The sequence below is a fragment of the Atractosteus spatula genome, chromosome 2 (genome assembly GCF_055471065.1).
Source record: "Atractosteus spatula isolate fAtrSpa1 chromosome 2, fAtrSpa1.hap1, whole genome shotgun sequence".
Taxonomy (NCBI): domain Eukaryota; kingdom Metazoa; phylum Chordata; class Actinopteri; order Semionotiformes; family Lepisosteidae; genus Atractosteus; species Atractosteus spatula.
The window spans coordinates 10,093,055-10,110,900 of record NC_142707.1 but is presented as its reverse complement, the minus strand read 5'-3'; the positions used below and the strand labels follow the sequence as shown (position 1 = coordinate 10,110,900).

Genomic DNA, 17,846 nt, shown 5'->3' with positions numbered 1-17,846 from the left:
ACCCTGATTTTACATAAAAGAATTATTCATTTGCTCTGGCAGATACCTCTGCATCAGTTAAAATGAATAATTTTTGTTGTTTTTAAATACACATAAAACATAGAATCATTCATTTCCCAAAAATCTAAAATATATTTCTTACTCAGTTGACACACTAAGCTGATGACAGTGCTTTTCAGTTAATACCAGCAGTGAATCTGAGTGTTTTACAGATCCTCATAATTACAACAGCTGTGCCCCATGTGGGATTTGAACCTGCAGGCTTCTACTGCCATGTCCAGAAGCTTCTCCACTAATCCATAACACCACCACATTATTTCAACTATTCTTCTTGGAAAGGTACTGTAATATCTCTTAAATAATAACTGCTTTTCATTTCATCTGAGCTCTGCTACTTATTTGTACAATATGCTTAATGACACTCATTCATCTACTTCTTTAATTGTTTCTTTTAGAACTTAAGCAGCTAATTGTCTGGGCACCAGCAAGAGCATCTCGACATTTACAACTTTCTTAGGAGTTGAAAATAAAGTAAATTATTGGTTAGTCGTTCCTCTTGCTCAATTAAGGGCTGAACTGAGCGACAGTGAGCAGAGTTGAAATGAACGCCAGCAGACATACCTGAAAAACCTTTACTTCGCCCATTAACTATTCATAATTGGGTTCTGATGTCAAATGGAAAGGAGAAGACCCTGAAGAGGAACCCAAATGTGTTTGCTCTGCATAACCAGACCCAGACAGTGCCGATGTCGCTCAGGCCGAGCCCCAGGATCCCAGCCCTGTGCATAACCACTCCATGCTGACGCACAGCCAGGTGCTCCAAGGTGACAATCATTCCTCAGGCATGTGAAGGCAATCCTGGGAGCGCTGGGAGTTAATTACGGTGATGAATGTGCCCACGATCCCTTCCTCGCACTCCTGCGACTCCCAATTAACCTTTTAACAAGGTGATGAACTGGGTGACATTTCCAACATTATTATAGAATCGTTTAATTTCCTTCTCAGCCACGGGAGTCACACTGAGTGGAAGCAAACCTCATTGCACGACAATAATCCAGACATTTTTATATACATTTTTTTTTGTTCTCATTTCTATCATTACACCACTGATGGATGTCTCTGTGACTAATATAATGAAGCTGTAATTACAGCCAGACAGTCTGTTGATATCAGCAGTCCTGCAGTAGAAACTGACCATATCGAACGCTTAAAATGAAAGTTTTCCTCAGGCATATGGATCCTAAAGTGAAATTATCCACTTTAGGTAGTTTCATGAATTCTTGAAAGCAATGGGCTCACAAGCACCCTCGTGATGCATGTCTCGCAGCTGCCACCGATATTCCATACTTCACACTGACAATGCAATTTCACAAGTGTACCCACAAACCAGTCTGCTGCTGCTTGTGCCAGAGCTGTCTCTCATGGTCAACAGCGTTGACCTCATAAGCACACAGGGTGCAGAGGCAACTGCAGACACTACTAGTGTCACAGTGTTACAGGATGCTAGATTTAAATGTTGATACTTTTTGCACACTTGAAAGCTCAGATTTCAGCGATTTTCACATAGGGAAGCAACACACCTCTAAGGCAGACACTGAAAAACTGCAGCATGAAATAGATTACATCAAGCCCTTGGAGCTGTCGAAAAAGGCACCAGTGCCCAGACTAGAGTACGGAGTCATACTGTAAGTCATTTTACATGCTAAAAATTACCACAGAACCTGAAAGGAGGGCCAGCACCTCTCTCACTGATGTCACTGTGGGCCTGCTGTTACCTCACAGAAGTTGCTATTTGCCAGAAATCCAGGATTAGCCAGCACTTTTAATCCCAAACCCATACCAGAGGCACAAAAACAATGAACGAACAATTAAATAGTAAGATGACAAATTAACATTGATATAATTAGAAGCAACTTCACCAGACAAAATGTTTAGAAAGGAACAAGCCTCTGTAAACACAAAAATCAATAAATGCACTCCCATAACTTACAGCTGCACTGTTTGTTTGCCAGCCATAATCCACAACAATGGCTGTACTCTCCTTTGAGATCATTTGCCATGGGACTCCAGTGCAGCTTCTCTTAATTTCCCTGCCTTTCCTTCCCCCTGATTGCTTGAGAGTTATTAAAGGAGAGTTCTCAAGTGCACAGCCAGAAAGACCAGATGCGCCAGCACAGTCACGATTAGCATTTCTTTTTTAAAGGTCGAGACTGATATTGCTTTTTTTTTATCACTGTCAAAGCAAAAGGCAGTCTAACACAAACAGCAATCAGAGGGGTATTGTGAAAGATGAATCCTCTTGTTCTGCACATTGATCTTCAATTGATAACCCAGCAGGTCTGCATGCAAACCTGTGACCCAGGGGATGGACAGCTCACCCCATCACTGTAGTCACTCATGTCATGGACAGATGGGTTAATGGAAACGATAAGGACTACAGATGAGGGGCAAAAGCTCAAACTGGAGTCCTTTTATATTTACAGTACATATTTTATTGTGTTTGGGGGAAAATTAAATTTGTTCACAATAAACTGGGGTGAATTCATTAGTGGATTACCACAGGGATGTATAAGCACCACTGCTCTTCCCAATTTATATCAACGATGAAGATCTAGGTTTGCAGGGATAGTAAAATTAGGAGGATAGTCAAAAACTGTAGAGGAAGTTCAAAAAGATCAAATTCAGCACTGGGAAAACATTCAATGTTATCAATATCATCATAAATAATAATACGAATTCCTTACATTTATATAGTGCTTTTCTGGACATTCCACTCAAAGAGCTTTACAGGTAATCCCCTCCACCTTCACCAATGCACAGCTCCACCTGGATGATCCACCAGTACTTGCACTACACATCAGCTATCAGTGGGGAGAAGAAACCAGTTCATAGATGGGGATTGTTAGGAAGCCATGACTGGTAAATGCCAATGGGGAATTTGGCCAGGACACTGGGGTAACACCCCTACTCTTTTCGAGAAACACCCTGGGATTTTTAATGACCACAGAGAGTCAGGACCTTGATTTTACATCTCATCTGAAGGAAGGCGCCTTTTTACAGAATAGCGTCCCCGTCACTGTAATGGGGCATTAGGACCCACACAGACTGCAGGGTGAGCTATTGGTCCCACCAACACCTCTTCCAGCAGCAACCTTAGCTTTCCCAGGAAGTCTCCCATTCAGGTACTGGCCAGGTTCACACCGGCTGAGCTTCAGGGGGTTGCCAGTAGTGAGGTGCAGGGTGATATGGCTGCTGGCCACATAATAAGATGGGAAAAATATAGTATATAGTCAAAAAAGAAGAATTTTAAGGATGCTGTGTTAAAATTGCACCATTGCACTTTTATGACCACATTTAGAATAGTGTGTATAAGTGTGGTCTCCATGTTACAAAGGAGTTATTATTCCTATGCAATCTGTCCAGACAAAGGTGACCAGATACTGTACATTTCTAGATTCAAAGGAATGTCCTATACTAGCTGAAAGAGCTGGACATTTTCATGGGCTTCTAAAGAATCGACAGTGAAACACAAACCAGAATACAAAAGTGGAAAATACATTGAAGCGCATTGAAAAACTGAGGTTAACAGTTTAGCAAATTAGTTAGGACATTAAAAGAGTCTATCATTTTTCCACAGAGAAAAAATCCTGGTCAAGATCAAGGCAGCCTGAAGCTTCTTCTATAAGCAGAGGGCACAAGGCAAGACTGCACCCTGGATGGTCATGAATTAATGTCACATGCTCTTTCATCGGCAGCCATGTCAGTAACTTCTGAAAACCACATCCTGTGCAAACCCTACTTAAATGTCAAAATGTCAGACACAGTTATCTTCAGCTAATTTGAGAAACTTGCCATGAGAAATTTATTTGAAAGAGAACTTATCTAACATAATGGCAGTAATCATCTTAAAAGAAGACACAGTAATTAAAGCAAACTAACAAAAAAAACCCAGCATTATGCTGTTTTACAGAGATTAATTTAAGTTTTTCATATGGAGAAAAAAAGTTTTCAATGTGGGTGGGATGAGTGATGAGTTAAAACGCTGTGTGCTGTTTCGAAGCATTTTGGCATGCTGTTACTGCAGTAACACACATTTTCATGTTCATTTTTTTTAATTCTGACAGATGGCAGAAGGTCAGCAAAGCAAAACTGCAGTACAGCAGTTTGCCAACTTTGTCCCTGGTACAGCAAAATGCAAGTGTCTTCACTTGCTGTGTTTAAATTCTATTTAAGATGATGTATTACAAGTGTTTCACTTTCTTACTCTGTTACACAAAGTTGCTCATGTTCATAAAAGGATGGTGATTGGCCTACAATCCCCACAGCCTAGAGTGGAAACGAATCTTAGTCTGCATTGGCCTGGAACAATCAACATTGACTGACCTCTAGGATTTGTCTTAAGAGAAACATAGGATCTTTTCAGCGTAAAAAAATATTACCTATGTTGCAGAAATGAAAAGGAATGGAAATCCAAAGGCAGGCATTGGCATGAGACACTGGAGGTACAGTATGTCTAGGGACAAATTTCCATCAAGAGATGTTATTTTAAAATTCTCAAAATAATTAGCAAGACCTCCTTTAGAATACCGTGTACTATTTTGGTCACTACGTTACAGAAAAAATATTGCTTCTCTGGAATCCGTCCAGTGAAGAACAGCCAGTTACCATTCTGAGATCAAGGGAATGTCCTACACTGACAGGCTATAAGAGCTGAGCCTTTTTAGTCTTGAACAGAAAGACTACCAGGGGACCCGATTCCAGTATCCTTAAAGGTACTGCCGAAGTCTGGTAGACCTCTTCAGAATCAACAGTGAAACACCAGTGCGAACTACGGGCACTAATTAAATCGTGTATAGAGAAAGCTGCCCATCCATGTTGTAGCAGCCAAATCAAGGAGGCAGGACAGGCCAAATGGCCTCTTCTCATTTGCAAAGTAAGGACTTCTTAAATAAAACTAGAGGACAGGATTTAAACAGGGATATGATTTGATAAGCTGCCATGACTGACAGAGACTGAGGGATCAAGCAGAGTAGGACCCTGTAGAGAAGTGAGGTCAGCCTTCAGACAGTGCTTCAACTCAGACGGCGAATAAGATGTTGCAAAGACAGTAAAAAAAAAAGAATATGGGGTTGGATTGTCGGCAAAAGTAAGTGACGTTGGGCGTGCTTTATTGCCATTAGCTTGCATGGGTTTTGGTGCTTTTGCATGTTTTCCTGCTAAGGAAAAATACATTCTGTTACCGGGGAACGTCATTCCTTTTAATTGTCTTGGACATGATGGAAAGCTGGGAAATGCAGCACAAAAAAATTGCACTGAGAGAAGGAGGGGGTTTGGGTGATTTAAAGGCTGGGAGAAAGATTCCTCTGTGACTGAATGGACCATAAATCACCTTTCTGCTTGCTTTGCAAGCTCTGCCTCACCACACAACCTGCCACTGACACCAGCTATTGTCAGAAGTCTTCAGTATCAGTAATGCTCTGTCTGTGCTGCGTAAACTCCTTCCAAACAACAAACACTTTAGTTTAGGGTAGGACACGACGAAAAATGCGTAATAACCTAGTCATACCAAAACACAGCTATAATAGCCTGCATCGTTATGCTGAGACACCCCAGAAAAGACGTTATCCCCAGCACAATACAGTATATATCCTACTGTACTCGTTTGTTACACAAACCACAGGGAGGAAGAAACCTGGTCACTGTGTTGGTCTGGGATTATTATCCTGGTGCAGCATCACAGATGAAGATCCAGGTCAGTCTAAAACATTACCAGGCACCTTCACTTTCCTACATCACACCCCTACATCCACAAACACCAACAGAAACAATTTGATATGATAAAAAGGATTACTTCAAAGAAATACCATGGTTCCTTCTTCTACTGAAAGGAGCCATCGTACTATAGAAGTAACACAAATGTAACAGTAGTAATACAATTCTCCATTTGCTATAAAGCCTGATTACACGTGTGCTGGCCTTTCTAGTTTATGAGTGCCACATGGAAAGCCCATACACGACCTCCAGAGAGTCATTTATATGGTTGGTGAGTCTTACCTTTTCCTGAACAAAATCCAAAATGTTCTTGAAGTCCAGGTCGTCATAGTAGTGCTTGATGCCTTCTCGAATGCTGTTCTGGAAGATAGTGGAGGTCTGGGCAAAAGACAGAAGACACTGTTGTTTTAGCCATAGGGTAAATGCTGGAAAACCCTAGTTTTTCCTATCTAGGAGAGACACTTTAATAATCAGACCGGTGTGATTAGTTCTGGGAAAAAAAATTAATTAAATTGTAGTCTGGGTCGCTCGCACTAGAGTACTGAAAAATATGCGGTTTTTGCATTAAAGTAGAAGAAAAATATTTCCGTAAAACTACAAAAGGTGATTTTTAGGCTTAACTCCAGGGGTAACAATAAGTTCCTTAATGATGTAGATAAAGTTCTACGATTAATCACCACAGACATAGCATGACATCACACCCAGGGAGCATGACACTTTTGATGACTTCATCAAGAATTCCTGAAGTTAAAAGAATCATTACAGTAGACATCACTCACTGATATGCATTACCACCATGAACTAATGGATGAAAACATTTATATAAAAATATTTATATAAAAAATTAGTCTCACTCCCACTCCAGCTTATGTTTAATGTACTTCCTGCCATCACAAGAATCAGCTGCTCTTTTCACTTAAAAACAGCAGCAAAAAGACTGGAAAAGCCTTTACACAACCACTCAGAAGGATTGAATGAGATCATACTGCCAGGGTTTATATATCCTCTCTCCAACACTAGCACACAAAGAAGTGGAAATGACCTTTTTTGATAATGAAATAAGCCATCTCTATAGCTTTATGTATACACAGAGCCATGCCATTTTAAAACTAAAATTAAGAGCTAACATTAATGGGAACGACACCAAGCATAAACTGGAGCAGGCACCAACCTGTCTGAAGTTAAACCATGTACTTCAGGGAATGCCTCTTGCCCAAACCGTGGAGGCCTGGTATGCAATCATAACGACTAACATTTTGCTTCTTTTTGGGGGGGGGGTAGGGTTGCTCATTTTAATAGTGTAGTGCCCTACGCCTTTTTACTGAGTTGTCTTTAAAACAAAATTAAAACTCATTCTGTCTTCTTTTTTCTACTGCCTGTTTAAAATACTATTTTGCTGAAGTGGAATACTCCCTTCACCACCACACCTCCCTTCACCAGAAGTTAGGCTTTTGATGATCTTGACTTTTAAGAACAGCTGCTACCCAGGTGTTGTACAGTCCTGACAATGGGAATAAAGGCAAGATGTACAGTACTTCAAACATTCCCCCTTCTAGCATTGAAATGAAGATAGAATACAAATGTTAAGGAACTGTATCAGAATATCAGAGAGGCAGAGACTGTTTTAGATGAAAGCACTGCAAAGAATAATTTCATTTTTTACTTCTTCTTCAAAGGGGTCGAGACTTTATTAGCACCTAAGCATTTTTTCAGATCAACAGCAGAGAAAGTCAGAAGAATAAAGCCGAATCACTGCTGCAGCTGCCTGATGTAATTTGGGAAGACTGTGGGATAACGAGATTTGGCGTAGCCTTTGGGGCTACAGTAGCACCTGCTGAACATGGAGCACTTGACAGAACATTTTATTTTCAGACAGTCGAGAGTCAATGAAGAATTCCGGAGTTCTAAGACTGGCAGATATGTCCCTGAGCTCTAAATGAGCACTGGATATTGTTGTACTGTAGCACAGAACAGGGTGTTCTAGAGTGTTCAAGCAAAGGAACGAGCTGAGCACAGTGTACCGGTGAGCAACAGCAGGAAAACTGCCACTTTGTTCCAATCTGTTATGACATGACAGATGCAGGTCTAGTTTTTCAGCACAGGCCGGGATTGAAGGCAGAGTCAAAGTCATGGGCTTACCTTCTTGCTGAAGATGAGGGCTGTGATGAGCCCCACGGCCTGCAGGGCCAAGAGCACACTGAGAACACACAGGAACTGTGGGAAGAGAAACACACGCAGGTCAGCACATAGAGGAGCCCTCAGGCTGCTGCCAAAAAAACAATCATAGCACGCTCTCTTCACAGAACTTGTACAGTATGAGCAATGGAGGCCACCTGCTGAATAGTCCGACGTGACTTTCATTTCATTTGTTTTAAAGATTACTGGGGCAATTTAAAAAGCAATTAGGGCCACCAAGGAACCAAACATTAACAAGCATTACTTACATCGCAGTTTGAGCTTGGTTTTCAAAACCAATGTCACAGTTCCAAAACATTTGCCATATGGTGTTTTGAAACGCATAGAATGGGTTATTTCGAGATTAATTGAAACCAAGCTCCAGAACACACATTGAGAAAGTAAACAGGGCAACTAAGACATAATCAATGTTCTACATAGCATATTTACATGAGTGCACAAAAGGCTTTAGCACAAAAAATTACAGCTCTGTAAGGATCATAAGAAAGATTAGAGGAGAGGAGGCCAGCTGACTAATCGGAGGATTTCATTCGGCCAATTTAGGAAGAAGCCAGAGTATTGACTTGTTCCAGTCTCCCACACCCCTTTGCAGAAAACAAATGCATTGGGAACTGAGCCTAGCAGTCAGTTTTCCCTGAAGTGTTTCCTTGTATCCTCTGGTTCGTCTTTCACTGATGGTTCTGAACAAACCCATTGGGTTGTCTATGTAGATCCATAGAAGTGGGTCTCCTTTGTAGTGTTCTCTGTTCAAGAGCCAGTTCTTTCAGCTCATCAGAGTATCACTTTCCTTTAAGCCTAGGAATGTGACCCATTGCTCTTTTCTGCACTGATTCCATTCTCCAGACTGATTCCATTACTGCAATGCCTTTTTATGTAACATGAGGAAGAATTGAACACAACTTTCTAAAAGAGGTCTTACTGCTGTACTGTACAATTCTTATGCAAAATGCTTTTGAGTTAAAACTTTTGCATTTAACTATATGTAACATTCTGATTGCTTTTTATTTCCTTCCCCACATTATCTAGAAGATGAAAATTATGTGTTAACAAACACATAAATGTTTTTGTATAAGCAGCTTCTTGAAGCTCCAGGTCTTCTATTTTAAAGTGTTTTTGCCAACTGCCTGTAACATTCTATGCTTGTCTACATGAATTGTGTCCAAAGATATCTGAATATCTTTTGCAGCTTTGACAGTGTCTGCTAATCCACTCATTTTGGTATCATTATCAAACTTAAATAGTTTAAAATACCAGAATCTACATGTAGATATATTAGGAAGAACGGGGTTACTAATAAAGACAGCACTGCAAAGAGAACCATAGCACCAACTCAGACGTGCTTTTTCTAGTGGTTCCAGTTGTGCTATGTTCTTCTGTAAAGGAGTTTAAGTTTTAAAGCCGGTAACTGTTGTAAAAACACCTAGATTGGGGTGCTTGGCTTAAATAATTATGGAGCAGTCATTGAAAGCATGTTAACTTGCATTTATTAAGCAACTATCCAGACCTGGGGCTATAGACCCCTGACTTAAAATGATGCTGACCTTGGGTTCGCATGCAAATTCAAGAACTACCTACTGACTGAGCTGTCTGGAATTTGGAGGATGTGTACATCTGTCCTTGGAAAGAATGCATGAAGCCCATTATTCAGTATTCAGTACCATGGCTACCCTCTCTCTACTGCTGCATTACAATAAATGCTGAATAAAATAGAAGGGAATTTCACAGCTGAACTGAAGCTTTAAATTGCAGTGATTACCCATCATGGACTTTCCAAAACTAAGCAGGCTCTATTGCACAGAGGGATTCTGCTCTGATGTAAGGTTTACTGCGGATTACCAAAATACTCCCCCCAGGTCATATCAAAGAGTTTTATGATCGATCTCTATTTGGAAGTACGTCATTTGCTATAAATTCAAAACAGGTACGAGATAATACGACACAAAGCAGCTAAGAGTACAGTATATTACTCTTTGAAGGAAAGTATGTCAGTGTAGAAAATAACTAAAAATGAAGCTGTAAGTGGTTAGCTTGTATCTGAAATCTATACATCATCCACTAATAGGCTTAGTCCCATGGAATACCATTTTCAACAGTTTGATCCAGCTCAATTTGTCAAACTTCAAACGATTCCTAAGCATGTCCCGTAGGTACAATTGGGATCATTATCAAGGACAGGAGGCAACAGCCTGACATCAGACATCACATCTGCACTGTTCTCTTCTCAGCACATCACTTATGTCAAAGACACCTCTAGGTTCAATTAACACCCTTCGTGACTGTCCACTGGCAGAGCAAGGAACAAGACTGAGCCTCCAACTTTCACTCCACATCACAGAAGAAGCAAAAGAAGTCATCAAATAAGTAAACAAAACACTTGTTCCTGTAGGTGGCAATAGCAAAACAGTGCTCCTGCCTACACTTTGGATCAGGGTGGGGGTGTGGGGCCTGGTTCTTTCGTACTGATAGCCCCCTAGGCCAGACTGTGCGATGCAGGTCACCTCACACCCTGCCGCCCCTCATGGGACAATCCAAGACAGGGAGAGTAAAAGATGATTCATCGCCCTTCCTCATCAGCAACATGATGGACACCCTCTCATCTCGCAAGCCACTCCTGGCAAGAGCAGACCTTTCTCAACAGGCCCTGCCGACACCGGTCTGACAGGCACATGCTGCCTGCAGGTATCTGTCTCTCTGAGGCACTCATTCATTAAATTCTGGGTTTAATTCTGCTAATTGCAACCTCGGTGCCCCAATCCCTGCCTCGTCAGCTCACACACACTGAAAACAGCATCGACCTGACTCCAGCATATGACTCATCCCCAATCACAGACATGCAAGATGTCAGTGCTGCTTTGCATAAACATTACAGGCCCAAAACAGCAATTATTGTTTCCACTACACATGCTTTCTGCTGCAATTGCTTTAGTGGTTGTGATATCAAATGTTGCTTAGCATCTGCATGGGCAGAAAGAAGTAAAGAAAGGTGCCTTTTTCACAAATAAATGTCACACTTGTGATGAATGATGTATAATACAAGAAAACTCTCCCCTTTCGCTGCACTTAGGTTTTCTGTAAGACCGATCTAAAGATTGCATGGCTTTAATTAAAACACGGTTTAGTCTAATGGTAACACACATGTTGTTACATAGTCACGTAACAAATGGAGGTTTCGTAAAAAAAGCTTCCAGGACTATGCAATACTCAAGAAAAGCCAAATGCTGTTGTTTGAATCTCTACAGTTGCTAAACAACAACTAAATTTTGCGCTGTCTCAATTCTAGGCATTACGCATGTACTGTACGATGCAAATTGTTTAAAAATGTCCGTCATCTGCAGGAAAGGCCTATAAAATGACTATTAATGATGATCCTGAGACTCCAGAATCCAGCATTACATGACTCGTGACACCTTTGAGAACCATCCGAGAAGCATTTAAAGTCTCAGTACATCTCAATACCAAGTTGCAAGGTGCCCTTGAATTGTGACAGTTTTTTTGTCCTTGTTCACCAGCACTGTGAAGTTGGCCCCCCTACAAACAGCACAATCAATGAAACCCACCGCATTTGTACTAGTTTGTGCCGTTGAAAGTAGCTCCTGTGGTCCTTTCGTTCCTGAAATATAGCACCTTTGTTTCGGGGTGTGAAGTCACCCACCCCCCCTACAACACCGATAAGAGTCACGTGACTCCCTGCAAAAAGTTGGTACCATATCTCTGGGACATAAGCACTGCAGATACTCCTTTCAATGGCACAAATGGAGCACAAGCAAATGCGTCAGGTTGCATTGTTTGTGTGTTTGTAGAGCTACCAACGTCACAGAGTTCGCCACATGGAGCTACAATATTGATTTCTTTCCCTTTAGTTAGGAATGGCGACAGGTAACCTGGTCACTCACCATGTGTAGCAGGGTCTTGTTGTCACGAAGGGACCCCACCATGCCCACCAGAGAGACGCAGAACATGACCAGCCCCAGCAGGATCAGAACCACGGCCGGCGCCAGGAACACACCCTCCAGGGTCCGGTTCTTCTGCCTCTCCACCTCCGCATAGATCCCTACACAGAGCACGGTCAGGCCCAGGAACTGGGAGACGGAAGGAGAGTGGAACAGAGGAGGTGAGTGTAATGGAGAAGGAGAGGATGAGAGGAGGAAGGGGAAAAGGCAGATTTAAAGCTATGTCAGTAAAAATGCACATTTTCCAGGATATTTTTGAAATTCTAGTACTGTACATTGCCTTCATTACCCAATCGGACCTCCCATGAAAACTCATCATGCAGAGTGTGACTCTCTTTAGCTTTTAAAAAATGACCTTCAAAAGAATTGAAAGAATAAAAATACGACCAGAACAGTGACACAATGAGAAGTGCTGCTGCCTCAGGTCTCCTGGTCCTGTGTTCGATTCTGAATCATTTGTGTGAAGTTTCCATGTACTCTAACCTGTGTTTTCATTTTTTTCCTGCCTCCCAAATAACATATTGGTTTAGATTAACTGTGTGTATGCATTTTATGTTGTGGACCTCCAGAGCACACAGCTGCCCCATCCTGCTCCGTTGCTGCACCTTGTGCTCTGTGTTTCTGGGACAGGCTCTGAGCTGCCATAACCCTTAACAGCAAGCAACAGTGTCCGGATGAGGAAAGGATGGGATAAAAACTCATTAAGAAGAACAGCGTTGCAGCACGGCAGTTACAATGTTGAAAAGCTAGCTTGTGATGGTGCAGTGTGATTTCCTCATGAAACACAAAAAATGGGATTGGGGACAATACAGTTTCACTGTGGCGTGAAAAGATAAAACAAGAATTTAATTTCCGGTGAAATGCGCGACATTAATATTTCGAGGGAGGTCTCGAAAACCGGCTGTGGCCAGTTGACACAGGCTGCATTGAGGCTTCAGTGGAAGGAAAGACTGTCAGGGAGAAGAAAATACATAATTTCAATAGAACTCTATAGTTCACAAAATAGTGTTTAAATGAGCGAATGGCACATTTTCTAAAAAAAATGCCATGATTTTTTTATTGGAAACATACTGTTACAAACGGAGGGTTAAGAAACTGGTAAAAATCAGCAATTGACCGAGCGGTTTAGTCAATAAGTGAAATAATTATTCATAATCCTCAACTTGTACGTGATTTCTAACCATATACCCGAGCGTTTGGTATAATTGGAGCCACGTGAATTCTTTATTTTCTGGCACAGCTTTGGTGAGAGGAGTAATAATCCAGGCACACTTGGATAAACAAATATTTCTTGCAATGACACAAGACACAAACTACACTACACACAAAACATACAACACACAAGTTACTCCTATGTACAGTATTTACTGCCTTCTAACTAAATACAAAGCAACCTGCAGTTAAATCACTCTCTCTGCACCCCAGATGCCACAAAATAAATGGGAGCCTATATCCCTATCCATCCACCCTAATCAGAAAAGATGTTTCTAACTGAGGTATCTTTCATCCAGGAAAACCAAGGTCCCTAAAAAAAAACACAGAAGAGCACGCTCTAATAAGGTTCAAACACTGTCAGGTTTGGTTTGGATGATCAAGAAATACGGGCTCTCGCCTGGCGCAAGTTTCAAGTCCCAACTTTTCTCCCTGCTCTCCTTGTTTCTTCCTTCTTCCTCTCCTTCCTGATTCTCTTTTCTCTCCCTCCTTTTCTGCTCTTAATGCAATCTTATATTGTCTCTTTCTGTGCTGCTCCTTGCCAACCATTAATCCACACCTTTCCAAGGTATACTAGGGTAACCTCTACCATTGTTCCTGCTCAAGGGACCCCCAAGACCTTAGCAAACATCCTCTCTTCTTTGAAGTTAGAAGTGTTTACTCTTCCCAGCGTCACAAACTTTATCGAAAATCTAAGAGACACTTCTCAGTCACCCAAAGCTGGAACAATATATATAATATAGAGATGTAAGAAGCCACAGTGCTGTTCAGCGGAGGTTCGACATTAGCTTTAATTTGTGATAGAAAAAGGCCATTTTGGGAGACTCACACAAGATGCATCTCTCATGGTGTTCTGAATTCAAGCAGTGTTACAAGGCGTTTTACACTCCAAATACAGCTCTGACCTTATGTTATTACCATATATCGTTTTTTAAGTAGTGACCACTGTATACGCATTATAGAAAAACTACAGAAAAAACTTTAACACATGGCACAACGGCTATTTCCGATAGTGTTATCCCCCCCCCCCACCTTTCTGCTATTTATGAAATGTCACATAGCTGTATAACATACCTGGGACAGGTCAGATTTCTACAGCGTCCCTACCTGAAAATCTTTTTCTGACTACTACATAGTCAGTAGTGTGTTAAGAAAATACTGTGAGTCTGAGGGTGGTCAGTGAAATATTTCATCTACTGTACAGTATATAGCCCTTGAATTAGGGAACTGGCTGAACTAATACTGCAGACCAATTGTTTTCAATCCTGGTCCAGGGGGACTCCTGGCTAGTTTACATTTCAGATGGGCTATTAATCACTGGTGCTAATTAGTACCCATAACTTATCGTCATGCTTATTTAGACCTTTTCTGTGCTTAGATGCTGGGCTCAAAAATACGGTAATATACGGTACATTACTTGTAAGGCTTTCGATACAACAACTTCAATTCAGCTTCTCCTTAGTCTGCTGCTGTAAATTGCTCCCTCATTAATAACTGAAAGGTTCTTAGAGTAGAGTAGATGGACTGATGGATGATCACATTTCAGCTGACATCCCTGAATGCAGAATTGTGCCCAGCAGCACAGGAGGAAAGCACCAATGCTCGCCGACAAAACAATTTTTGTTAAGCCGACTACAGCTGGGATTTATAGTCTGAAAAACAGCTCCCAGGACATGAAGAATCTTCAGCTTTATTTGCTGCAGCTGTATTACCCTCCAAGTATAACCAGGAGAGATTAGGACTTAGCAAACAGCCTCTTAACCTGAAAGTTTTACAATCCAGTGGATCTAATGCAGCACAGGTTTTCTGCGACCTTTGTACATTGCCTGTTCACCCCTCTTAAAGCTGTACTACTTAAGATACTGTAGATGCAGGGATGATCTGCCAGATTCTTCTCTGAGCTGACCTCTGACCTTCTCTGGCCAATGTTTTCACAACCAGACACCTTGCACCTGCCACCTGTCGTGGGTCACAGTGCTCATTCTTCCTCTGGCAAGTCATACACGTGTAGCACATACTGGAGTTCCATTTAAACCTCTTAATCCTGCAACACCTCAGGCCTCCTCAAGTGCAAAACTCCAGGGACGCTGGCTTGTTTCCCCTCTAAAAAAAAACAACCAAGGATCCAATGGCAGATGGACATCTAGTCCCATTCGTGTGTGCTGCAAGACCCAGACAAGTAACCCAGGGAGGAGAAGAAACACTGTTAAAAAAAACTAAACGCTTGACAAATCGTGCCTGAATCCTCAAAACGTTTGACACCCATGCCCGTCTGCAGCTAACAAAACCCCTAAAGATGGATGCTGTGAAGACAGGCCCGCAGCAGGTACTGCTCACCCTCACACAAGAGCCCGGCTAACCTCCTCACATTCCACCCCATTGCCCCACAGCCAGAATCACCACAGCCGCTGGAGTACACTTAATTCGTAGCTCTGTCTGCATTTCTCAGCTGCTGCAGGGTCTCTCAAAGTGCGTCAGACCCACAAGCACCAGTGAGCCTGGAGCACTTAGATCAGAAACAAGGTAGGGCCTCCATCCAGGGCTCAAGCACAAGCAGTATACTGACCTTGAATACATTACCACTGCCCACAGTTATTATTTTCATACCTTAAATGAAAAAATGCGCAGCGCACAGAATCCACAGGCTTTTTCTAGTGACTAAAATATTCACAGTATTTATTAGAAATATTTAGGAAGACAGCTATCACTTCACAGTATTAATTAGTCATTAAAAAGAGTAGATTTAGTAGTAGATTTAACAGCAAAAAGTTGTGAATTAAAAATAAGGGATGGTGGTTAAATTTAATAAACAGCAAGCAGCAGTTAGTAAAATTAATTCTTCTAGTTCTAGTAGAAGTTCTAGATTTAGTTGTTAAATTGTACTTTTTTGCCAATGGTGGATTTAATATTTTTGAGTGGTAAAGTGTGAACTTCTCAAGACATTATCTCCAACCCATAGATTTTAATTTACCCAGTTCTATATTTTTCATGAAGACATTACTGTTCATAATGGCGGGATGCGTGTACACAAACGGAATGAGTTAACAAGGGTAAAGGTACATTTGATCGTTTTCATGCCCACCTGCTGTGTGTGTGCTTTCACTGTGTCACTGGACTTTGATCATTCCAAAATTCTGCACTGGAAATTTTAAAATCTATAATCGGAAATATAAGCACTAACTGCAGAATATCACAGTCTCATCAGAATTCAGTGTAGGGAGACACGCTGGAAACAACAACGCTCAGTGAAAACCTGGCTGAAGGCAAGGGACTCGCACAATTGATCCGTAGCAGAACTGCAAAATTGCCAACACGATTTAACACCATGACCTCTTGTAGAGGCAACCTAACAAGAATTCTTAGTGTTCATACAAGACAGCCTGCTGAACACCTTCTTATTTACCCCCGCCTGCTGGTATTTACCCCTCTATATATACTTCTACTCACACTGGAAGAGAGCAGCTTGTTTTCCTGTTAGTTTTACCCCAGGTTCTGGGAATGGATTTTGTTAATCAGTTTTAAAATGCTCATTTGGGAGTTCATGCTGCTCTATGGCCCCTGGAGGAATACAAGGAGGGTGGGGGATAATTCCCTTTTTCCAGCAGCAAAAAATGGATACAAATCCCCCCCAAAAAACATTTTAAAACTGCATAGCAAAAAAGCACTTATTTAGTACACATACAGTATATACACATCTCCCCCACTTACTGTAGCATTCTCCAGATTGTGACAGATATTCATAAGTCAGTTGTCTGGGTTTCTAGATTTTTGACAAGAAAACCTCTGTCCTCCAGCCCTTTTTTTCCATTTTCCTGCATTCACTCCGAATTTTTTATCAGCGTGGCCTTAAGTGCCAGGAGGGATCAGGGACAGGCAGGTTGACAGGGAGATCAGATGTAAGAGACATTAGCCGGTCATACTGCAAATGTAGCCCCTGGCCTCCGGCCCACTATCTTAACCAAATTAAACAAACCATGGCATTCTCGAGAAAAAAAAAAAGGAGAAAAGAAAACTGATTTTGCATTCCGTTACACCTCTGCCCCCATACAAGGATCAAAAGAGTCGACATTAAAAGCATTGCTCTGCAAAAGCTCGCCAGACTTCCCCATCACCCAGTCTCGGCTCCAGCTTGGCGCCGTTTTTACCACAGGACATGGTGGGCTCCAGTTCAAGTTCGCTTTTCACACTTTTACTTTCTGCTCTTTCAAAGAGCCCACTGCCTCTGGGGTGGCCTGCCCAGGTACTGGACAGCCACAGAGCCCCAGAAGATTTGATCATTCTAATCATCAATTTGAAAAGACATGGGGCGATATCATTAAATAAAATAAAAGCAGATGATTTCTTAGATTTCATAATAAATATATATTTCATATAAATTATTTAAAATGAAAATCTCAAGGTGCTGTGGCGCTCATTGGCCACAGGTGGGCTTTCCTGACCATTTAATTAATAAGCAAAAGGCAGGCGTGTTCAAAGTCTTTAGAAAGCGATGATTTCAGGTTGACCTAGAAGACCCCCTGGATTGTGGCACTTCAGGACTAATGCTGGCCACCCCTACACCTAACCCTTCAAGCGAGAGTGAGCATGTCTAGTGCTGGAAACATGTGGAAAAGATTAGGAAGTGGCCTTGATTGGCACCCAAATATCAGTATCATGGGCGCACTCTTCCCAACATGAATGGCAGGACAGAATTCGGCATTATTAGAGAATTGCATG

General features: G+C 41.6%; 1 protein-coding gene across 1 annotated transcript in view; it reads right to left on the bottom strand.

The window, feature by feature from the left end:
- LOC148839202 (tetraspanin-15) overlaps positions 1–17,846 on the bottom strand; it is a 68,975-nt gene that overhangs the window by 29,030 nt on the left and 22,099 nt on the right. Inside the window, exons 2-4 of the mRNA XM_088909362.1 lie at positions 11,862–12,047; positions 7,912–7,986; positions 6,055–6,150 (exon numbers count right to left, since the gene is read on the bottom strand). Of these exons, the coding sequence (XP_088765488.1) occupies positions 6,055–6,150; positions 7,912–7,986; positions 11,862–12,047 (357 nt within the window). The remainder of the gene's footprint in view (positions 1–6,054; positions 6,151–7,911; positions 7,987–11,861; positions 12,048–17,846) is intronic.